We start from the raw sequence: 23,760 nt of genomic DNA, 5'->3' as shown, positions 1-23,760 counted from the left end.
TTAAACTGGATGCATATTTCATAGTTTAAATATGAGTTTATTAATATAACTCTAAGAATTGCTATAGCTGCATCACACAAATTTTAGTATGTTTTATTTTTGAAAATGTTTACTTCTGTGAATTCTCTAATTCTTGTTATGATTTCTTATTTCAGTCATGAGTTATTAGAAGTATGCTTTTAGATTTCCAAACATATGGTATTTTTCAAGCAATCTGTTGATTTTTGGTCAAAGAATGTGGTTTGTATGATAATTATTTTTTGACATTTGTTAAAAATTACTTGGCTTGGCCTAGTATGTTGTCAGTTTTTATTAAAGTTCCATATGTGTTTGAAAGGGATGTGCATTCTTTAATTGTTTGGGTACAGAGTCAGAGTAAGCTTTTTGTTAATTGTATTGTTGAAATCTTTTGCAGCCTCATTAATTTTGTCTCTTGATCTATCAGTTATTGAGAAAGATGACTTGAAAGCTCTTAGTATGATGATAGATTTGTCAAGTTTACTTCAAAGCTATTATTCAGTGCAAATGAGTTTAAAATTATTTAATTATTAGAGGAATTATACTATCAGTAACTGTTTCTATATATTTTTCTCTTTCGTGATTTAAAAGTTTTTCACTCTACATCTTTTTTTTTTTTTTTTTTTAGAAAGTCACTCTTGAAATTATCCCTTTCATATTTACCATAGCAAAGGCCAAAATTAATCAGTATCTGTACTTTTTTATGAATAGTACTATAACCTTCGAATGCTTTAACTTCAGTCATTCTCCCTTTGACTTTTAAGATGTTACTGTCTTATATTTTAGTTTTTTTAATACCTCGTTAATTAGATATTGAAATTGCTGTCAAATAAAATCGATGTTCTATAGGTCAAGCTACATGTCTCCCTCCACACCCACCCCATGGTTTTCTTTTCTATCTCAGACCTGCCTTTGGGATCGTTTTCTTACTGAAGTATATGCTTGTTTAGAGAGGGCTTGTTGGTAGTTTCTCAACCTTTATTTGTCTGAAAATGCCTTTATTTCACCCTCGTTCTTGAAAGATAGTTTTATTGGGTTAACAATTAATTTTCCCTCAGTGTTTTGCAGATTTTATTATTCTATCTCTGTATTCTTTATTGGTCTGGCAAAGTCAGCTATCAGTTTAATTTTTGTTCTTAGGTTAAGCTATTGTTTTTCTCTCCCGGCTGCTTATTTCATCTCTTCTAATATTAGCTTTTTCCTATTCTATTATCTGATATACTTCCAATACTTCTATTACATGTATGCTAGGCTTTCTTACTCTATCCTCCATGTTTATTAAACTTCCTTTTATATTATCAGTCTTATGTTACATTCTCAGATTTTTTTCAGAACTATCTTTTCAGTTTGCTAATTTGCCCTGCATATTTGTCAAATCTCTGTTTAACCCACTGATTAATTTTGACACTCAGTAATTATATCTTTCATTTCTAGAAGTTCTGTTTCATTCTTATTACATTTGTTTTTCATTTTGTTAATTAATCATTCTTCTAATTTCCTTGTTTACTTTTCTAGAAATTTAAAAAATTTCTACTTTAAATTTTACATCTGATAATTGCCAGCTCTGTGGTGATCTGAACCTGCCCTGTGTTGTCTTGCTATTTTTCATGGTGGTTGGTGGTGGCAATGATGTGTGTGTGTGTGTGTGTGTGTGTGTGTGTGTGTGTGTGTGTGTGTGTGTGATGAGTTCATTTGGGGAGGACATTTATCTGTGGGAATACTTTCCTGTCTGAGCCAAGTATGCATTGCTTCAGAGAAGATTTGTTTTCTTCTGTGCTCCAACACAGAACCACTTTTAATTTATTTTAAGGAGCTTTATATTATTTTAGAAGCAATACTTGTTTACTATGTAGAAAAGTAGAAAAAAGGTAAAATATAAACACTTACGATGCCTAATAGAGATTACCACTGTTAGTGCCTGAATATATATACTTCTGGATCTCTTTTTCTGCATCTGTGTATATATAAATGATGTATTTATATGTTTATATATTTTTAACTGAGACTACGTTATTGCAAATCCTTAGGAAAACAACTCTCCTCACTATCTACCAAAGGCTAAGAAAAACAGGTTTTTTCTTGCCTTCTTTTATAGGGTTCATTTTTGTTTGTTTGTTTTTGCTGTTTTGTCTTTTTCTTCTTCTTCTTCTTTGGGGAGAAGGGAAGGAAGGGAAACATCAACATGAGAGAGAAACATCGATCAGTTCCCTCTCGTATGTGTCCCTATAGGGACTGAACCTGCAAACCAGGCAAGTGCCCTGACTGGGAATTGAACCCATGACTTTTCAGTTTGTGCGATGACACCCAAACAACTGAGCCACACCAGCCAGGGCTGTTTTATCTTTTAACTATTTTGACTGAGAAATCGTTTTACTTTTTTTGATCTCAGTCATGTGTTTTTAAAGATTTTTTTAAAAAATCTTTCAGCATTTTTGGATATTTTTGCTTTCTTCTCTTTTCTAATATCTAGTACTCCTTATTGCCAGAAATAAGTCTGTGCTAGATTGTTTTATAAACATTTTTAAACACAAATGTTAACAGTGCCAAGATGATGTTACTATTAATGATTTTCTTTTTGTTTTTTTTTTTTTTCATTTTTTGATTTTAAGAGAGAGAGAAACATCAATTTGTTGTGACACTTATTTATGCATTTATTGGTTGATTCTTATAAGTGCCCTGGCTTGGGATTCAACCCACAACCTTGGCATATTGAGACAATGCTCTAACCAACTGACCTACCTGGTCAGAACTGATTTGCTTTTTCTTGACTGTCACTGTTATTTTTTTAAAGATACATTTGTAAATATTTCATTAACATTTGCTGGATGACTAGGTATATACCCTTTTTTAATTTTTATTTATAAGTATATTTTATTGATTATATTGTTACATTAGTTCCAATTTTTCCCCTTTGCTCCCTCTGCCCAGCACACCCTTCTACCAACAATCCCCCCTCCCCAAGTCCATGCCCATGGGTCATACATACAAACTCTCCTGCCTCACCCTTTCATATATTCTTCTTAAAAAAAAAATTAATTATTTTAACAACAAAAAATAACGATCCCTCCCTCTCAGACTTAAGACCCTTTATAATCTTATAAAGGACAATGGGCGAAGGTCTCGAGCTCCTCTAGCTGCTTCAAGCTGGACATGGTCGTCGTCCTACCTACCCTTGGGTCCAGAAATCCCTAATAAGAGTGGGGGTATGGAGGCGGGGGTGGCCTTTCCACATGGGGAAGGATCGTGCAGACTCCAGGTCAGTTGGCTGTCCCCGGACAACGGCATGCTTGATTTACCAGGCTGGCATCCTTGTTGTATTCTGGAGGCAACAGATTTGGCAACAGGGTTAAAAGACATCATTCAATCCATAACCACTAGATGACAAAAGGCAGGTATTAATTTTTCAATGTCCCACATTAGGGAAAAGAAGGGCTTCTTTGGAGGAAGGTGTGCTAGGTACATCTCACCTGTCCAAAACCCTTTTGCCCATTATACTTAGTTTGGGCTAAGGGAAATAGTTTAGGTTCCCCCCCTCTCAGACCTCTGGGCTCTTTCTGTCCAAGCCATTAGGACAGAAAAGAGAAACCAGTTTTAAAGTGAAGCCCACAGACCACCCCATTCTTTACCAACCCAGCCACTTAGTTCAGCCAAACCATTGAGTCTCAGGAGGCAGTGATGCAGACAGGATTAAGTGAGGCCTATACATATAGACAATCACTCAGGTAATGAGTTCATAGGCTTATGCCCTTTGAAAACAGAAAACACATGTTAATTTCTGTAACATAACCCACATACAAGTCACTAAATCTGTAGGACTGTCTTATCGGAAAGACATCCAGTTGCAAGGCATTTGACATTCTTCTTGCCTGTAAATTAAACATCTTTGATAATACCACAGACATAATTTAACTTTCAAATGAAAACAAATTTTAAATGAAAAGAAACTTTAAAGATGGTTAGCTGCACTACTTTATAGTCTACCACTGAGCATTGTGATTTTCCTTGAATCACAATTTTTCTCCCTAAGATTACCCTCCTTGTCATTAAAGGGACTGCATTAAGTCCATTTTTAATTTATCCTGTTCATTTGCATAAACACAACAAGAGCAGAAAATGATCACTCATGATCTTTAGTTCTGCTTTGCTGGAACTTATGCAAGGAACATTTAGGGTGACCTTCAGTCTGCCCTTCAAGGCCCAGAAGCAGAACCACATACCTGGCATTCAGCCTTGCCTGTAAACACCTGTCTTTTCCAAGTCCTTCTGGTTTTCCATTGTGCCTTAAGGTCCCTTCTAGCCATCTTTCAGGAAAACAACCTTCATTCCTTTCCTGGAAAGACTGCCATGGACTGCACATCCAGCCAAGGTACCAGGCCTTTTATCTCGTGAGCTTTTATTACCTTTGAAAGTCAATCCCATTTCCTCAGGGCTTTTTGGTAACAACCAGAGCCCAAGCATGTCTCCTTTAGGCATGACATTCCAGTCAAAGTCTTATTAAAAAAAAAAACCTCTATTAACAACTGGTCTTATTAGTTTTATGCATAGAAACTTATGTCATTACTTACTTCTTTAGAATGCCAAACTCTGGAGGGATTGGATAGGGAGAAAAATATACAGTGTGAAGGAAAATCCTTGTCCTTCTAATATTCACTGAACTTGCATTTCCATTCTTTATATTTTTATTTTTTCCCCCATTAAAAAACTTTTTTTTTGTTTTTCCATTACAGTTGTCCCACTTTTTTCCCCCTCTTGCTTCCCTGCATCCTGCCCCCCCTTCTCCCACATTCAGTCCCCACCCAGTTGTCCATGTCTATGGGTCATTTATACATGTTCTTTGACTGGACCCTTCCCCTTCTTACCCCCTTCTCTCCCTCCCATCTCCCCTTTTGTTACTGTTAGTTTATTCCTTGTTTACATACCTCTGGTTCAATTTTGCTCATTTGTTTGTGTTGTTCATTAATTTCCCATAATAGGTGATAGCATAAGTTATTTTTCTTTCACTGCCTGGCTTATTTCACTAAGTATAATTTTCTCTAGTTCCATCCATGTTGTTGCAAGTGGTAGAAGTTTCTTCTTTCTTTCAGTACTTAGTCATTGTCGTTTTCCCCCTTTGTACTCGTGTTCCTCTCTGTCTCTCTCTGTTTCTTCATCTTCTTAAAGCAGACCCTTTAGCATCTCTTGCAATGCTGGTTTGGTGGAGATGTATTCTTTTAGCCTTCTTTTGTCTTGGAAACTCCTTATTTCACCTTCCATTTTGAATGAGAGTCTTGCTGGGTAGAGTATTCTTGGTTGTAGGCCTTTGTTATTCATTGCTTGGAATATTTTTTGCCATTCCCTTCTGGCTTGTAGTGTTTCTGCTGAGAAATCTGATGATAGCCTTATTGGAGCTCCCTTGTATGTTATTAGTTGTTTCTCTCTTGCTGCTTTTAGGATTCTCTCTTTGTCTTTGAATGTTTCCATGTTAATTATGATGTGTCTTGAAGTGGGCCTGTTGGGTTCATCTTCGTTGGGACCCTTTGTGCTTCCTGGACTTGCGTGACTCTTTCTCTTCTCATGTTAGGGAAGTTTTCTGTCATTAGTTTTGCAAAGAGGTTTTCTATCCCTTGCTCTTCTTCTTCTCCTTCTGGAATTCCTATGATATGGATATTACGTTTCATGTCCTGCAGCTGTCTTAGAGCCTCTTCAGTCTTGTTCAGTATTTTTTTTTTTTTTTCATTTTGTTGCACTGTCTGGGAGTTTTTGTCTACATTGTCTTCCAGCTCGCTGATCCAATCTTCTGCTTCCTCTAGCCTGCTTTTAATTCCTTCTACTGTGTTCTTCAATTCAGAGATCATATTCTTCATTTCCTCCTGGCTCTTATTGATAGCTTCTATGTCCTTTTTCATGCTGGTGTAATTCTCAGTAAGTTCCTTGTAGTTTTTCTGGAGTTCCTTGTAGTTTCCGCTGAGTTTATTGAGCTTCGCCATAATCCATGTTTTGAATTCCATATCTGATAGTTTGGTCCCCTCTATTTCATTTAGCACTCTTTCTGGGGATTCTACCTTTCCTTTCAATGGGGGGTTGTTTCTCTGTCTTCCCATTTTTGTGACTCCTATTGTTTTTTGGTGCTTCTTAGAATGATCTTCACTTCCTGGATCGCCCCATGGTGGCATCAGATCGTATACCAATCTGGGCCTAGGCAGCCTGTTGGAGACTTCCAGGGATCTACTGCCTTTGTCTGACTCCTTTAGTTGATAATCTATTCAATCTGTGATTAGCTGTCAGGCTTAAGGACCGTGGGTGTGGCAGCTTAATTCCTGTAGGCAGGGCCTTTGCTTCCCCTCAGGCTGACGCCACTTGGAGGGGAATGGTCTGTCTGCAGTACTGGGAATGAGTCAGCACTGGGACCCGGCCGGCCGCTTCCCCAGGTCTCCCCTCAAAGCCACCACATCAAACTCTCCCCAAGTGTCTCCAGTCCTCTCTGCCTTCCCTCCGCTCGAGCCCAGAGCAAGTGGGGGCCAAAATATTTTCTTATGTGATCCGCTTAAGAGCTCTTTTTCTCCAGCCGTTTCTCTCTGGCTAGCAAGAACCCTGTGGCTCTTTGCTTTTCACAGCTGGATACTATTTTACTTTCCACTCTGTTGCTGTAGGCTGTGAAGCTCAGCTGGGGGTTTAGACCCTGCCCTTCTCAGGGGGAGCCCCTGGCTGCTCAGCTGCTTCTCAGTCCCTTCAGCTGCCGCCCTTGTGAGCCCAGCCAGAGCCCTTCCATGTCTCAGCACTCCCTACCGGTCACGTTGTGATGTAGCAGCCTTTTCTGTCTCTCCGTGATTATAAGACTTCTCTCCAGCTAGTGTTCAGTTGGTTATTCCAGATGATTTCTCAAAAATTAAGTTGTAAATTTAGACTAGTTCTGGGAGGAGGTTAGTGTAGCTTCCACTTACTCTTCCGCCATCTTGTTTCTAATCCCCTTTTCTTTTGATTAATCTATGTTTGAATACCAGTAGACTAATTTAAGGCTAGAAGGGATTGAAAATTGTAACATTTTGTCAATATTGTTTCAGAAATTTAAAAGTGTAAAATATTACTAAGCGTTGAAATTCACCTTACACCATTCTCTTATGCCCTTTCGTTAGAACTAGTTTACCAAACCACTTCTACCCTGCCCCATGTTTCATATTCTTAGATAAAATGTTTCTAAGGTACTTGAGAAGTGTCTTTAGAAATAGGCCAGCCACCTTATTTACACGATTAATTGACTTACTAAAATTATTTTTTATTCTCATGTATATAATTAAGATATACATGGCCTACTTTAATATAACAGATTTCAAGTTAACAAAGTCCAAATCAATGCAGTTCTTGTCACCTCTTAAATTACCTATCTTTTGAAAAAAACAGATTTTTCTCCAGAAGTCTTTCTAAAGCCATTAAAAATATACAGGGTGGGCTAAAATAGATTTACAGTTCTTTGTATGGAAAAGAATACAATAATTCACAAATAATAATACAAGAATAAAGTCTTTTGCGTACTCACCACTGTATACCTACTTTTGCCCCATGCTGTATTTTTATTTCTTACTCACCCCCAGGAAAAAATATTTGAGATAAAATATTTGAGTATATTTTGATTATTATAATTCACAAAAGGAAAGGAAAGTTGGGTATGTTAAAATTTGTAAGTATACATCTCTAGGGTTTTTGTTTTTTTTTTTTATGGGTGGGTAAGCATCAAGGTCATCTTGCAAAAATGATTCCTAGGCAGAAGGGAAAACTGACACACTATCCTGAGTTGATTGTTAGTGGATATTTTCAGTAATGATAGGTAAATTTAAATGTCAATATTCTTCCTTTGTTTTCATTTTAATGACTTAAAACATCTAAAAGCTCAGTAGAAACGTAACCTCATTCAGAATTCTTCTCTGTTCACTAGCTTTTATTGAATGCCATGGCATTGGTGAACAGAACAGACCATGTCCCTATTCTCATAAAGTTTATGGTTCTAGTTGAGAGATAATAGAAAAATAAACAGGTAAAATAATTTTGATTGTGATAAAAAAGGACAATGTGAGTTCTTGAAGAAGTAACTGACAGACGGAAAATAGACAAAATAAGTAACTAAATAAAATAATTTTGATTGTGATAAATAAGGACAATGAAATATTAATGTGAGAGATCTTGAGAGAAGTAACTGGTAACATTAGATTATCAGAAAGTTTATTAAGCGTACATTTTGTTATGTTTAAGTGGAAATTCAGACCTTTTCAGATAATCATTAGATCCACAGCAAGGATCTCATCTTGTCTTGCAAATATTTAAAAATTTTCAAGTCAGAAAATAAGTAAATTATAGGTATAAAATTACCTAGGCTCTTTGATTTCCTTTTTTAAAAATTACATTTATTTCTGTGGATGAAGGGGAGAGAGTGAATTTGATTATTAGAGACACAGTTTATAAGTAACAACCTTAGACTAATTTTAGAACCATCAGCCGCTGGTATTTGTTGGTATAACTGCTCTGACTACATTTAAGTAAGTGCTAGAAGAAGCAAGGAGGTGGTTTAAAGACCATTAAAATAATGGTCTGAATTTTTTGAACCTCCCCCCCCCAAAAGAACACTTTACAATTAGGAAATTTAAATTTATTGGGAAGTTTTTATACTAATATTAAAAACAAGACCAGACCTAATACCATTAATGAAGTTGCCAGAGAAAGCAGGCACTTCTTAAGGTTTTTCTTTAACATCTGTTATAATAAGCAACATTCGGTGTTTAATAAAATTCAGTAACCAAGGGAAGAAACCCTTTGTTATACAACAAATACTTGATATTCCATCATGTTTTGACACTTCGGTTAGATGTTCTTTCCTTTCAATGCCATTCATTTAATTTTTTATAGCCTACTAAAATATAGTAAAATAGTTTTAATTCTTTTCACTAGTAGCACAGATAAAAAGACAAACACCAATAGTATGATAAATGTAATTGTTTGAATTTTTAAAATAGATTATAAGAATCTTAAAGGAGCAGTTTGCTCAGTGTGTGATTCACAAAAGGGACATGAGCCCAGACCTTTGCCAAGTGTTGTTTAACTTCTTACTGTAAAGAAGATGTTATGGATAACTTACAGGAAGAAGGAAAAGCCTAGTATGTTATATTTGAATAGTAACTTAATAATGTCAGTGTTTGGCATAAACTTGAAATAGTCTTTCTCACAATGCTTTTGCAACAGAAACTTGCATATTAGTAAAAAAGTTGTTTAGATGGTCCACTAAAAAATACAGTTAATATACCAGTTTTATAGAAAGGTTATACTAGGTCAACTAAAACTAATAGGAATGAAATTACTTGTAGAATCTTTACTATTATTTTACTATTAACATAATCTCTGTAATTTCTGTCTTGCTTTGTCTTTTTATTAAGTATTGCCATTCTCCAGATCTTTCTGGGCTGTCTTCATACCATGATGAAATTTCTACCTATTCAAGGAAATTTTGCTTTAATGATCCTGAAAACTCTCAAATTCTTTATATATGAATATTTGCATGCCTCAAAAAGATTGCTACCTTTCCATATCTCCACTTCCACCAACACTCCTTTTCATTCCCCGCTTTATTTTTATCATTAGCATTTATCACCAAAAACATTTACTTATTTTCTTTCTATCCTACTAAAATGTAAATTCTATGAGAGCAAGGATTTTTTTTCATTGCTGTATTTCCAGTGTCTGCAATGTCTGAAGATAATAAACATGAAATAAATATTTGTTGAATGAATGCCAGTCCTAATTTTTCTCAAAATGTTATTTTCTTTCAGTTGTATTGGTAAAATTATTTCTTTCTCCATACATTTTTATAGGTTTCTAATCACATTAGTAACAAATTAAAGTATCTTCACTAATTCATATACCTATCATCCTTAACCCATCAATTAATTTAACAAAGACATTTATCTTGGTTTCATTTATGTATTATTTTTCCATGTTTTCAGCATCTTAATGATGAACATCTTTAGGTGAAGTGTGGAAGGTCTGAGGATGATAGAATAGAGATTTAACAATAATAATCAGGTTTGGTTTTTTTTAACCTCTGGTCTCTTTTATGTCTTGTATATTTTTAAATGTTAATTGTACACTTGAAATAGGGAGACAAGAATGTTTATAAAAATGTATCTAGACTCCTCTGAAGAGGTTTTAGAACACAGAGGTTTTAGAAAAATTTGGGTTTTTAAAATTTGCATAATTTTTAGCTGCCTTACTAATATTAGTACTTTCAGATATAAAATTAACACTTGAAAAATAAAGTAAAAGGTAAATTTTTCCTCATTAACTCCAGTATTTAATAAGTTTCATCATTTTTTAAAACTTGATACCTTTGTTTCACTTTCTACCCTTCCCAGTAAATGTCACATACATGGTAAATCATGGAGACAAAATTTAAGCTTAGGCATCCTGACTGTACCACAGTACACTCTACTAGGCATTCAGATTCTGCTATACTAGAGTGCATTTTGAGATACATTGAAATAAGTTTAAATTTAACAGTTTACTATAGCAATTTGCATCATCCAAATATAATCGAACTTCGCAGTACACAGGTCAAACTATTAATACATGTGGTCAGTGATGATACCATGTGGTGAAAGGAAATATAAGATTTGCTTTCATCTTTTTGGAAAGACTGAGTTAGCATAAAAGCATGGGCTAACAGTGTAGGCAGGAATCGGGGAGCCAGTTGAGTAAGAGTCGGGAGGAAAAGAGGTAGCAGATCATATTGAAGATTGCAAGCCACTTGAATAGTTTCCTTATAATAGTATACCAGCATAGAATGTTATACGGTAAAGCAATAAAATAAATTCCCTTAGAAATATAAATTGATGTTTTCTAGTTGATTCATTACTTTTTACTCATGTTACCTCATAATAAGTGATGCAAATGAGAATTATCTTTAATATTGAAGTTGAGATAAAGCTTTTTTTCTCATAATAAAGGATATGTTAAAATTTAAAGCCCGTCTTTATAAGTTGAATTTGAATGTTCTTCTTTCTGACTTAGATTATCTTCACTAAGTGGGATAGAGACAAAAAAGTGGTTGCTTTTTTATATATATTTTTCTTATTTATGATTTTTAAAAATATGTACAGTGATAGTTCTGGTAATTTTGCTTCAAGGCAAGGAAACTAAATGAATTAGAAATTTATTCCTTTAAGTCCATTTAGCTGTTGCATAGCTATAGCATATTCTATCTTGAGATAACTTACTTTTAACTTGAAAATTCATTTATTAAATATCCAAACTTAGTGTCAGCCCTTGTAGTGATCTTAGCAGTTTTTGACACATTCTTAATATTCTTGTCCATTATCACAATGCACATACTGGGTATGTACCTGTATTTTTCTTTCAATAAATGCATATTTTTGGTGATAATTATTTACACAGCTAGTAAATATAATGACGGAGAAAAAATTAAACTTTTTAATACATGTCTATTAGGAATTATGTATAAAAGATGAATTCTAATAAGTCACTGGTGTCGTGCCACACAGTGGCTGTGGGAAAGTGCTTTTATGGCTCTAGAATTGCACATCTTTAAAAAGCAATGTAAGTTAACTTTTTATAGTTTTTTGCTTCTCCGTCATGCTATTTTAAGTTAAGAATAATTCAGAAAGAATTGAATACTTACAAAAACTTATTCCTCAGTAACTAGTTATGTCTGAATAGGTAGCGAAAGATACTCAGTTATTTCTATAGTTTTGCAAAGATTCAGGAATATAACCTGACACCATCAATCCTGTAGCCTAATTCATCCCAGACCTTGTGTCATTGTTAGTGGTTGAAATGACAGACACAATGTGTTCCTTCAATTCCTCAAAGAAGAGGTAGTATAAACAGAAGGTACATATTCCATGTATAACCTAAAATGAGTAATTTGAAAGCATCCCTTTCTTTCTGAATCATCCTGTACATTCAGAATATGTATACTTAAAAAATTTGTTTTTGTTTTGCAATTACAGTTTACTTTCAATATTATTTTATATTGGTTTCAGGTGTACAGTGTAGTGGTTAGACAGTCGTATACTTTACAAAGTGATCCGTCTGATATTTCTGGTACCAGACATAGTTATCGCAATATTATTGACTATATTCCTTACGCTGTTTTTATGTATATGTGCTTGTCATTAAAATTTTGATGGAAGTCAAAGGAAGTAAAACATCTATTGTGAATAAAGAAGAAAAATAATGATTCACCGTGGAAAAGCTCACTTTCATGAAATGATCATAAGATGGGATTTTGAATAAAATAACTAGCTTTCTTAATTTTAATATTAATTGGTATTTTTAGTTTTCTCAGGGAAGTTAAAAAAAAACCCAAATGAGTACACATACTTGATCTTTTATTGAGAAATGTTTGATTATATAACACCTAAAACTCAGATTTCTGAATAAACATAGACCAGTTCAACTTGACACTTTTATTTTGTGGGCATTTGACATGTCTCAGTAGTGTAAGTCTGTCTGATATTATAATTTAGTTATTTAATTGATTAACTTAAAGTTAGAAAAGATTTAAAACCTTACAACCTTTTTCACATTTATTTCTAAAAGCTTTTAATTGTAGTATGGCATACCTGCAGAGAAGTGCACAAATCATAAGCTATAGCTTGTTGAGTAATCACCTAGTCAGCGTTACCCATATAACAATGTTTGGGTATCTTTTCACAGGAGACTTTGCAGCAATTGATCATGATGTCATTGCCAAATGTCTTAATCATTGGCAAAAACCCCTTTTCTGGTAAGTATTAGCATTAGCATAATGTGATAATAAAGTCTTTTCCTTGTGTAATGCTAGAATGCTTACCCAGATCTTGCTTATTTACATCAACAAACTGGGTTTTTCATTACTCTGTAGAGAAAGCTGGAAGTAATATTCTATTTTATAGAGAGAAAATAAGCTCAGACTATTTGTAAGTTATAGATGGGATCAGATATATATTTTACAGTGTCTGGTATTTTTCGACTATACCAAATTGATACTTTTCTGTGATGAGTTTTACATTTTTAAATTTTTACATTATTCATTTTTACAGAGGGGAAGGGAGGGGGAGAGGGAGAAAAACATCGATTGGATGATTCTCGCACACCCCCAACTGGGGACCTGGCCCGCAACCCAGGCATGTGCCCTGACTGGGAATCCAACTGGTGACTTTTCCGTTTGCAGGAAGACACCCAACCTACTGGGCCACATTGGTCAGGGCTCTGTGATGAGTTCCACTGTTTCATTATAAACAAAGATAGAAGACAATGTAGCTATATAGGCTTTAAGGAGCATAACCTTAGAAAAGAAGTGATTTTGAAATAATTTGTAGTGTTCTTTTTATTTATCTACTATCTAACATTGTCAAAGTTTATAGAATCTTAATGTTTATTGATTGGCATATTGTAATTTATCAATATAAATAACTTTTGAATGGAAAGTTGAAAAGCAGTTTCTTAGATCATTTATTTTTTCAAAAGTTTCTGCGCTTTCAGAGATTTTAAATGTAACATGTTTAAAGTTTTAATTTTTGAATAATAGGGGAAATTAGCAACTACTTAACCATTTCAACAGTGAACTTATTCTAACAGGCTACATGTAACCCTGGAAACCCTACTCATACCCCAGTCAAGACAAAATAAAAATAAAACCAAAATAAAAACTGAAATAAAGCTGCTATTTTTATTGAAGAAACTACTAATTAGATGTAGTGACTCAGGAGTTTAGACAGTCTTTATAGAGATATTCTGGGATATTTGGATATTTGAGTATACAAATAAAAAATGAACAAATATTTTGTATGTAGAGTGGAATTATTTTTATATCCACATGCATTTAATAATTACCTACCAAGTAGAGACAAAGAATATAAAGAAAATGATGTATGCTCTGGAGGATCTTGTGTTTTTTGAGACATATAGATTACTGGGAAATCATGTAAGAATTGGTATGAAATAGAGGTATATAAAAATGTTAAGGCATAAAATATGGAGCTATTACTTATTCTTAAAATTGACAGATTAGTAAGGATTGAGGACCATTGGTAGTTAGGTCAGAGAAGACTACACAGAGGTTTTACAATTGTGCCTCAGATTGTGAGTAGTAAGTAGAGGGATGAAGGGAGAGGGAAGAAAGACAGGCAGAGTAACAGAAGTTAAGGCAGTTTGTATGTATTCATATTTGGAGAAGGGTGATTAGTGTGGCTAAGGAAGTAGGTTGTTTCATGGAGAGTAGGAGGAAATGTTTGAAAAGAAGATTCAAATTTTACTGTAGGCCAGATTGGCATGTCGGTATAATTCTGGCCCAAAGAATTGACTTTTTCTTTCGGTCAGCTCAATGTTTAGGCAAATCTGAATTGAATTGGACAGCAACTGTGCTCTTCAGTTCTGTTATAGACCATTACTTATTTTTTGTTTTTTAACATTTACTGGTTTATTATAAAGGAAACAAATCAGCAATACTGAAGTTGAAAGATCCATAAGCCAAGGTATGGGGTAGTTGCATGGAGCTACTATGCCCTCTCTATGCACGCCACCTTCTTAGCACTTGGGTGTGTTCAACTCAGAAGCTTCCTACGTCCTATTGTTTAGGGGGTTTTAATGGAGATTTAATTATGTAGACATGATTGATCAAATCATTGGCCATTGGAGATTGAAGTCAACCTACAGCTTCTCTCCCCTCCCTAGACATTAGTGCATGAAGCTGAGGTTCTAACCCTCTAATCATGGCTTGGTTTCTAGAGACCAGCTCCAATCCAGCAGCTATCTAAGGTCTAGCCAAGTCACATTATTAGCGTAAACTAAAATATGGTTGAAAGGAACTTGCCCTGAGTACATAAAAAAACTTCAGTCATTCTCGTCACTCAAAAAAGTCAAAGGTTTTTAGTATTTCAGTGCCAAAAACTGGAAAAAAACACCAAATATATACTCTTTGGAGAAGTGTCTGTTCAGGTTCTTTGTCCGTTTTTTAATTGGATTGTCGGTCTATTTTGTTATTTTTTGCCATAGATCAAGTGAGATTTTAATTAATTAATTAATTAATTAATTAATTAATTTTTATTTAGACCATTACTTTTACCCAGTGTATTATATATGTACATTTATTTTACCAGTTTTGCTGTAACTGACAAGATTTTGATCCTCATGAATCTACACAGTGGAAAGCCATTTAAATTTTACTGTTAGATCAATCATATAAGATGCGTTTTAGAAAGAAAACAATAATTGGCCTAAAAGAAGCTAGACCTGTTAGGAACCATTTTGGCTGACTTTGTGGCATGTCTCTATATCAGTAGTTTGTAATTTAGTACACTGATACAATATAATCATTTATGGAAAAGCAGTGGATTTAGTTAGCACACTTTATTTCACAGAGCTTTGAAGCCTAGTTTATCTATACTGTAGCCCTTCAAAATTGAGATCGTTGTCCATTTCTTCTGCTAATACCACATTGTGCACACAGAGCTGTTATTTTGAATTTTCCACTGTATTTATGTTCTTAATCCTTTAGTCAAGTTGTCATGAATATTACCTCTAGAAGTGCTTCTATCAATATAAGAGAGTTGAACTGAAGTAAAATGTTGCTATTTTTATTTCAGAACAAGGCACAGAAGAAGTTAAAAAGTTACTTTTACTTTTACTGGGTTGTGCAGTTCAAGTAAGTTAACATTTTTTTCATATTTCATTTTGATAATTTCTTGATGTGTTTTCAGGCTCTAGTTTCTAAAAGACTTAATGATGGGCCATTTGAAGTTGATGTTAGAGATTTTTAATAACCGTATAACTTCCTAAGGAGATTATGAAGAAAAAGACTTACTCTTGTTATTTTATCTCAAACTTTATGTTATCAGATACTCATATCATTTAAAACTATTCTTTTCTTTCTTCTGAGGCCCCAACTATTTCAAGTTTCTTTAGAGGTATCCTTAACCTCTCTCAAAACATTCTTTTTTTATTTTTTATGATTTTTTTTAATTTTAAGTATATTTTATTGATTATGTTGTTACAGTAGTTCCAATTTCTTTCCCCTTTGCTCCCCACTGCCCAGTACCCCCCTTCCCTCCAGCAATCCCACTCCCCTTAGTCATGTCCATGGGTCCTGCATATAAGTTCTTTGGCTTCACCCTTTCCTATATTATTCTTAACATCCCCCTGTCTATTTTGTACCAACCGATTATGCTTCTTCGTCCCTGCAACATATCCCCATTTCTACCCTCCCCCATCCCAGCTGATAACCCTGCAAATGATCCCCATACCTATGAATCTGTTCCTATTCTGGTTTCCTTAGTTGGATTTTGTTGTTATTTTTTAGATTCAGTTGTTGAGTTTGTTGTCATTTTAATGTTCATAGTTTTGATCTTCTTTTTAAGTAAGTCCCTTTGACATTTCGTATAATAATAGCCTGGTGATGATGAACTCCTTTAGCTTTACCTTGTCTGGGAAGCACTTCATCTGCCCTTCCATTTCAAATGATAGCTTTGCTGGCTAGAGTAATCCTGGTTGCAGGTTGCCTTTCATCACATTGAATGCTGTTTGCCAGTCCTTTCCTGCCTACAAAGTGTCCTCTGAGAAATCAACTGATAGTCCTATAGGCACCCCCCTGTAAGCAACTCTTTGCCTCTCTCTTGCTGCCCCCAGGACTCTGTCTTTATCTTTGACCTTTAGCATCTCAGTCATGATGCGTCCTGGTGTGGTCCCCTCTGGGTCCAGCTTACCCGGGACCATCCGTGCTTCCCAGACCTGTATGTCCATCTCCTTCGCAAAATTTGAGAAGTTTTCCTCATTTTTTTCAATTCTTGCTTCCTCATTCTGCACTGGTTGACTGTTTTTTTCTTCCTTATGTTACAAATCATTGATTTGAACCCCGGTTTCCTTCCCTTCACCATTAGTTTTGTGTGGATTTTCCTTTGTTTCACTTAGCATAGCCTTCACTTCTTCCCTTATGCGTTTGCTGTACACAAGCATATCTGTCAAGCCCGTGAGCATCTTTATCACCAGTGTTTAGAATTCTGCATCTGTTAGGTTATCTATCTCCTCATCTGTTAGGTTGGCTATCTCCTTGTCACTTAGTTCTCCCACTGGAACCTTGATCCGTTCCCCCTTTTGGGCCATACTTCTCTGTCTCATTCTGACAGGCTCCCGTGTTTGTTTGCCTCTGCATCCCAGGTAGAGCTGTCACTCCTGTTATACTGTAAGGGGCAGAGGCTTAGGGATTTGTCAGTACAGGGCGACCTGTTTCACCACGTTGTGGCACTGTATGTGAGGGAGGGGTCCGAGAGGGAACAATGCTGCCTGTCGAGCACTCGCCACTTTTCTAGGCACCTCTCCCACTTCCACACTGGACTGGCACCCCTCTAGCTGCTGCCCTGCTCGTCGTTCCCAGAGTGGGTGGGTCTGCGGATGTTCTAGGACTATGGGGGCCCTTTAAACAAGCGGACTCTGCTGACATCAGCAGTTTCTGCCTCCGCCCCAACCCCAGTAGTCTGCACAGTCAGAAGCAATGAGGCTTGATTTTCCCCAGTGCTGGCACTGTGACCTGCAAGATCTGGTGAGGAGCTGGGAATGCTCCCCAGGTGTCCTTCTCGACTTTCTAAAATGTGTGACTGCACTTTTCAGCCGGCCTGCTGCTGCCACCACATCTTGTCCTCTCTGCCCCTGCTCCGCCCCTCCTACCTGTCTGCATGAGTGTTTCTTCTTTATATCTTTGTTTGCTGGACTTCCATGCAGTTTGATTTTCTGGAACTCTTGGTAGTTTCTAGTTCTGAGGTAGTTGTATTCCTTCTTAGTTGTGGAGGGAGATGCAGTGTGTCTGTCTATGCCTCCATCTTGGCCGGAAGTGTCTACTCTACAAAAACATTCTTATGATTAATGTGCATGTGTGTGTTATTGAAGTAAAGTGGGAATAACAATATAAAGGAGGCAGAAATTACGAAAAATGTTTTAGGAGTCTGGTTTTTTGTTATATTGCCCATTTAATCAATGACTGTAATAATAATAGAAGCTATGATTTATTGGTATGTTAACCTTATATAGGTTTTCTCATTACATTTATTTTCAGATAAGGAATTTGGTGTTTAGGAAGGATGATATTTATCCAAATTGAAACACTTGTGAGTCAAAAAGGGCACTATTAACAGTTAGAGTAGAACTTCATTTATAAACTGGGACTGTCCCAGACAAACAAAAGTGGTCACTCTTTGTTTAGTTCATATTGTTAGTAGGCCAAAGAGTTGAGATTTAACTTCAGTCTGATGTTTCCTTTAATCAGCCATTGTTTAGATGAGTCATCACAATGTTACTTTAAACCAGGTCAGTTCTTCGTTGAATGAAATATTTGTAAACCAATAATGTGGCCTCTAGTAATGTTTTACACACATATGTGAGAAATTGTATAACCAAAGGAATGTTGGCTTTTAGAGCTGACTGCTTGAGAGCTATATATACAGTGTATGTTATTAAAGTTTTATGCTGTGGCCCTGACCACTATGGCTCAGTTTGTTGGGCATTGGTCCACAGAATGAAGGTCACCAGATTGGTTCTCGGTCAGGGCACATGCCTGGGTTGTGGGCCAGCCCCCATTCCGGGTGCATGTAAGGGGCAGCCCATTGACGTTTCTTTCTCAAATTGATGTTTCTCTCCCTTTCACCTTTCCTTCCTCTCTGTAAAAAAGTAAATAAATAAAATTTTTAATAAGTTAAACTTTCATGCTGTTTTATGTACAGGTGTTTACTTCATAATTGATTACATATTAAATTAAATATAGTGTTTGTAGTTATTCCCTTTCTAATTTCATCATCAGATTCTGAGTTAGAAACAGCCCTAAATTACTTATGTACAGCCTTTGGTGAATGTTATGTAAATTTAGATAACATAGTGACATCATACATTCAGTTGTTATTGCTGGTTACTAAAACTGACACTGGGAATGGAGCAGGAGCAAAAACTTTTAAAATTAACAGTTTAGGGAAAGCCTAAAATATTAAAGAAAACATCATTATTACCATCTATAAAAACAAAAGAAGATTGTGAAGTCTAAGCCGCTTCCCCCTACCTTACTGTTTTCTGTTACTCAACACGATGGTATCCCAGATGCTGGAAAATGAGGATAGCATGGAAATAATGTTCTTTTTTCTAATAAGCTAATAAAGCATTTGGTAGGTTAACCAATTCAGTGGGTGTTTCCTAAAGAAATTTACCAAGAATTTTTTATATTTGAATGATTGTTGATGTCCATGTCTTTTACTTTATTACTCAAGTAAAGCAGAGCTGTGCAATAGGCCTATTTTTTAAAAAACTATTTAAGGAAGCCATGCTAGAAATCACCAATTATCATAATGTTGGGCATGTACAGTACATTTTTTCTTACTGGTAAGCAGAACTAAATCGGCATAAAACAAAATGATATGTAGAGACCTACCTTTGTTAGGATCCTGCCTCTTAAAATAGTTTACATTAATGTTAGATGCAATTAAAACAAGAAAGTTTTCTAACAATGTTAAGTATTCTTAATTTTTTCTATTAATACATCAGCTGGTTGTGATCCCCTGTACTTTAGAGTCACATAATCTGGGAAGATTTGTAAGGTACATATTATTTCAAATGGTTATTAGAAAAGGGAAGAAGAATATTTGGGTGGATTAAGGCAAAACAAGTCACAGAATGGGAAAATTATGTAAAAGAATAATTATATTAAAATGGATTGGTATGACATTTAAAGTAACCTAGAAAATAGAGATGATTTTTTTCTTAAAAATTTTTTTAAAAATTACAGTTTACATTCAATATTATTTTGTATTAGTTTCAGCTGGGCAACATAGTGGTTAGTCATATACTTTACAAAGTGTTCCTCCTGATATTTCCAGTACCCACCTGGCACCATATATAGTTACTACAATATTATTGACTATATTCCCCATGATGTACTTTACATACCATAACTATTCTGTAACTACCAATCTGTAGTTCTCAATCCCTTCATCTTTGGCAGCCATCAGTCTCTGTTCTCTGTGTCTGTGAGTCTGTTTCTGTTTTGTTTGTTCATTTATATTGTTCTTTAGATTCCACATATAAGTGAAATCATATGGTATTCGTCTTTACCTAATGACTTATTTCACTTAAGTGAAATAGGTCCATCCACGCTGCCACCCATTGTAGTGTTCCATTCTTTTTTATGACCAAATAGTATTTCATTGTGTGTATGTCACAGCTTTTTATCTACTTGTCTGTTGATGGGCACTTGGGTTGCTTTCATAGCTTGGCTGTTGTAAGTAATGCTATGATGAACATATGGATGGATATATTCTTTTGAATTAGGGTTTTGAGTTCCTTTGGATATATATCCAGAAGTGGAATCACTGGGTCATGAGGCAGTTCCACTTTTAATCTTCTGAGAAACCTCCATTCTGTTTCCCATAGTGGCTACACCAGTCTGCATTCCCATCAAAAATGAATGAGGGTTCCGTTTTCTCCACAGCTTCACCAGCACTTGTTTGTGGATTTATTGATGATAGCCATTCTGACATGTATGAGGTGATATCTCATTATAGTTTTAATTTGGATTTCTCTGATGATTAGTGACATTGAGCATCTTTTCATATGTCTATTGGCCATGTGTAGGTCCTCTTTGGAGAAGTGCCTTTTTAGGTCCTTTGCTTATTTTTTAATTGGATTGTTTTTTGTGTGTGTGTCGAGTTTTATAAGTTCTTTTAGGAATTTGGGGTATTAACCCCTTATCACATGTATCATTGGTGAATATGTTCTCCCATTCTATGGGTTGTTTTTTTATTTTGTTGATGGTTTCCTTTGTGGTATAAAAATTTTATTTAGTTCGATGTATTTCTGTTTGATTAATTTTTCTTTTGTTTCTCATGCTGGAGGAGCTATATCCGAAAAAAATATTACTAAGAGAAATGTCCAGGATAAAAATAGAGGTGATCTTGAGATGTTTAGAGAGAATAGGGAAACGGGGAATGTGAAGGTAAGTTTTAAAGTTGAGGGGAAGAATTTATTAACTATAATTTTTTAACTTAAGGGTAGTAGTTTAAAGAGTCAATAGATGAAATATACTAGCAATATGAAAGGGTGACTTTAGGGAAGTATTGCTTGAGTCAGTGAAGGATATTCTGTAGCGGTATGTTTGGAAGATGTCTAGGACCTGAAGTAGCAAATATATTTGAGAATAAATAAAGAATATAAAGTTTTTTGTTTTTTATTACAGTAAGAGAGGAAAGGTTTTATCAGTGGTAGAAAACAAAGATTCAAGGAGATCATTATCCTAAACCTAACTTGAGTCAACATCATTCAGAATTTTTATAGAAATAAAGAGGTGGCAAGGTTGTCAGACCTTGGTCTTTAATGTAAAATGAATTTTGTCATAAAAATTGTAAGCCAGTCTTTGTGTATACGTTATATCTTTGTAGTCATGGCAGAATTCTTTTTAACCTGAAAGCTCTTGGGACTTGCATCTGTTGTAATGCTAGAGTGGCAGGTCTACCAGGGAAGGAGGAGGATCCCAATTTTGAAAAAAAAAAAGTACTTTAAAAATGTTAGTGACCTAAGCCGTGGTACATATATACAGTGGAATATTACTCATAACAAAGAATGAAAGGTTACTGTTTGCGACCCTGTGGATGGATCTAGAGGGTATTATGCTAAGGGAAATAAGTCAGTTGGAAAAAGACAAATACCATATGATTTCACTTACATGTGGAATCTAAAGAACAAAATAAATGAACAAACCAAATTGAAATAGACAAAAATTGAACAAACAAAATAGATGCAGACAACAGACTAATGGTTGCCAGAGGAGAGGGGTGTTGAGTGACTTGGTGGAAAAGATGTAGAGATTAAGAAGTGCACATTAGTAGTTAATAAAATAGTCACAGAGATGTAAAGTACAGTATAGAGAATAGAGTCAATAATATTGTAATAACTGTATATGGTGCCAGGTGGGTACTTGAATTAACAGGGGGAACACTTTGTAAAGTATATGACTGTCTAACCACTATGCTGTACACCTGACATTAATACAAAAATAGTATTGAGTATAAACTAATTGAAAAAAAGAATATATTTTATTATTAACTTGTTATACATCCTTTATAGCAATGAAGTTAAATGTAAATGTTTGAATTTTAAAATGTTAATGACCTGATTTTTTAATATGCACACTATGTACTAGATGCTATAATAAAGGACAGAAACAGGAATTTAAAAAATAATTCAAGGAGTTTACATTTTAGAGGCAAACAGTATGAGGTGATAATTATAACACAACATACATTAGTGCACAAAAGAAAAATTTTCCTAAGTCTGCTTGTAGTGTCAAGTAATTTCTCTCTGAGGAGGTAATAGATGAAATGAGAGCAAAGATGCTGAGATAACAGCCTGCCAGGGAGCATCAAGTATGGCTGGAATGTAATATGCATGGGGACAGATGGCAAGAGATTAGTTTGGAGAATTGCTAGGGTTTGGGTCACAAAGGACTAGATTTATCATAATATGATTGAGTTTAGATTTTATCCTGTAGGTGTTTGGGAGCCACTGATAATAACCATGTCAGATGTGTAACAGTCAAAGTTTCCTGTCAGTCTTCAGTTGTGACTGTATGAAGAATTAGAAATCTTTGCTGTATTATACTGAAGACCCAAAAATGTACTTCAGGGCATGAAACTATTGATGAAACCAATTAGACAAGTATTTTTTGAACGCTTTCTAGGATGTAATCTGTATTACAGAACACCTGTTCAGCTAGTAGTTGAACAGATTAAAATTTTAATGTTTAGTATGATACATAAGTGACGTGTTTTTTCACATCAGGATCAGTTTTGTTATATACTTGTGATTTGTAGGTAGAAATAGCAAATTATACTTTGCTGGTATGATACTAGAGTTCAAGAACTCAGTGGGCCATACCTTTTAAAGATGTTATAGTCAATCCTGGCTGGTGTGGCTCAGTGGATTGAGCACCAGCCTGCGAATCAAAGGGTCGCCAGTTCGATTCCCAGTCGGCACATGCCTAGGTTGCGGGCCAGGTCCCCAGTTCAGGGCATGGAAGAGGCAATCACACATTGATGTTTCTCTCCTTCTCTTTCTCCCTCCCTTCCCCTCTCTCTAATAATCAATAAATAAAATATATTTTTAAAGATGTTATAGTCATAAAAGGAAATAGAAAGGGAAACAAGCATTAGGAAATGGAATTTTTTTTCTTCTTTTGAAGAAAAAAGGATGAAATTCTTCAAGGGGAAATAGCATTCACAAACAGTAAAATTAACCTCACAGAATAAATAATAATTCAGACTTTTTTTATCCTTTATTATATATAAATATAAGCCCCAGGAGTAGCTTTGGATAATAAATTATTCAAGGGCAGGGTTTGAATATTTTAATTATTCATTTATTATTTATTTATTTTTAACAGAGAGGAAGGTCAGAGAGAGAGTAACATCAATCTTCTTTTTCCACTTATTTATGCATTCATTGGTTGATTCTTGTATGTGCCCTGACCAGTGATCAAACCAGCAATCTTGGCGGATCAGGATAATGCTGTAACCAACTGAGCTAACTGGCCAAGCCTATTTTCATTATTGACTAACTAAACCAGTGCAGTTTCTCTAGAATTTTTTTAAAGCATAACACAAATCTCCTAAACCACTTCTGAGAATTAGCTAGAATTTTCACAGATGTATGGCTCTGCATCCCAGCCCTTGAGGTTGTTAAGAGATTCCCGAGCAAAAT

General features: G+C 35.1%; 1 protein-coding gene across 1 annotated transcript in view; it reads left to right on the top strand.

Annotated features, from left to right (window-relative positions):
- CCDC88A (coiled-coil and HOOK domain protein 88A) overlaps positions 1–23,760 on the top strand; it is a 131,162-nt gene that overhangs the window by 36,757 nt on the left and 70,645 nt on the right. The window contains exons 4-5 of the mRNA XM_090281311.1: positions 12,715–12,784; positions 15,624–15,682. Coding sequence (XP_090137437.1) covers positions 12,715–12,784; positions 15,624–15,682 — 129 coding nt within the window. The remainder of the gene's footprint in view (positions 1–12,714; positions 12,785–15,623; positions 15,683–23,760) is intronic.

This window comes from Furipterus horrens, unplaced genomic scaffold (assembly GCF_987537825.1).
Source record: "Furipterus horrens unplaced genomic scaffold, mFurHor1.1.pri manual_scaffold_6, whole genome shotgun sequence".
NCBI classification, from domain to species: Eukaryota; Metazoa; Chordata; class Mammalia; order Chiroptera; family Furipteridae; genus Furipterus; species Furipterus horrens.
The sequence above is the reverse complement of the archived record's forward strand: the minus strand, read 5'-3'. Positions and strand labels throughout refer to the sequence as shown.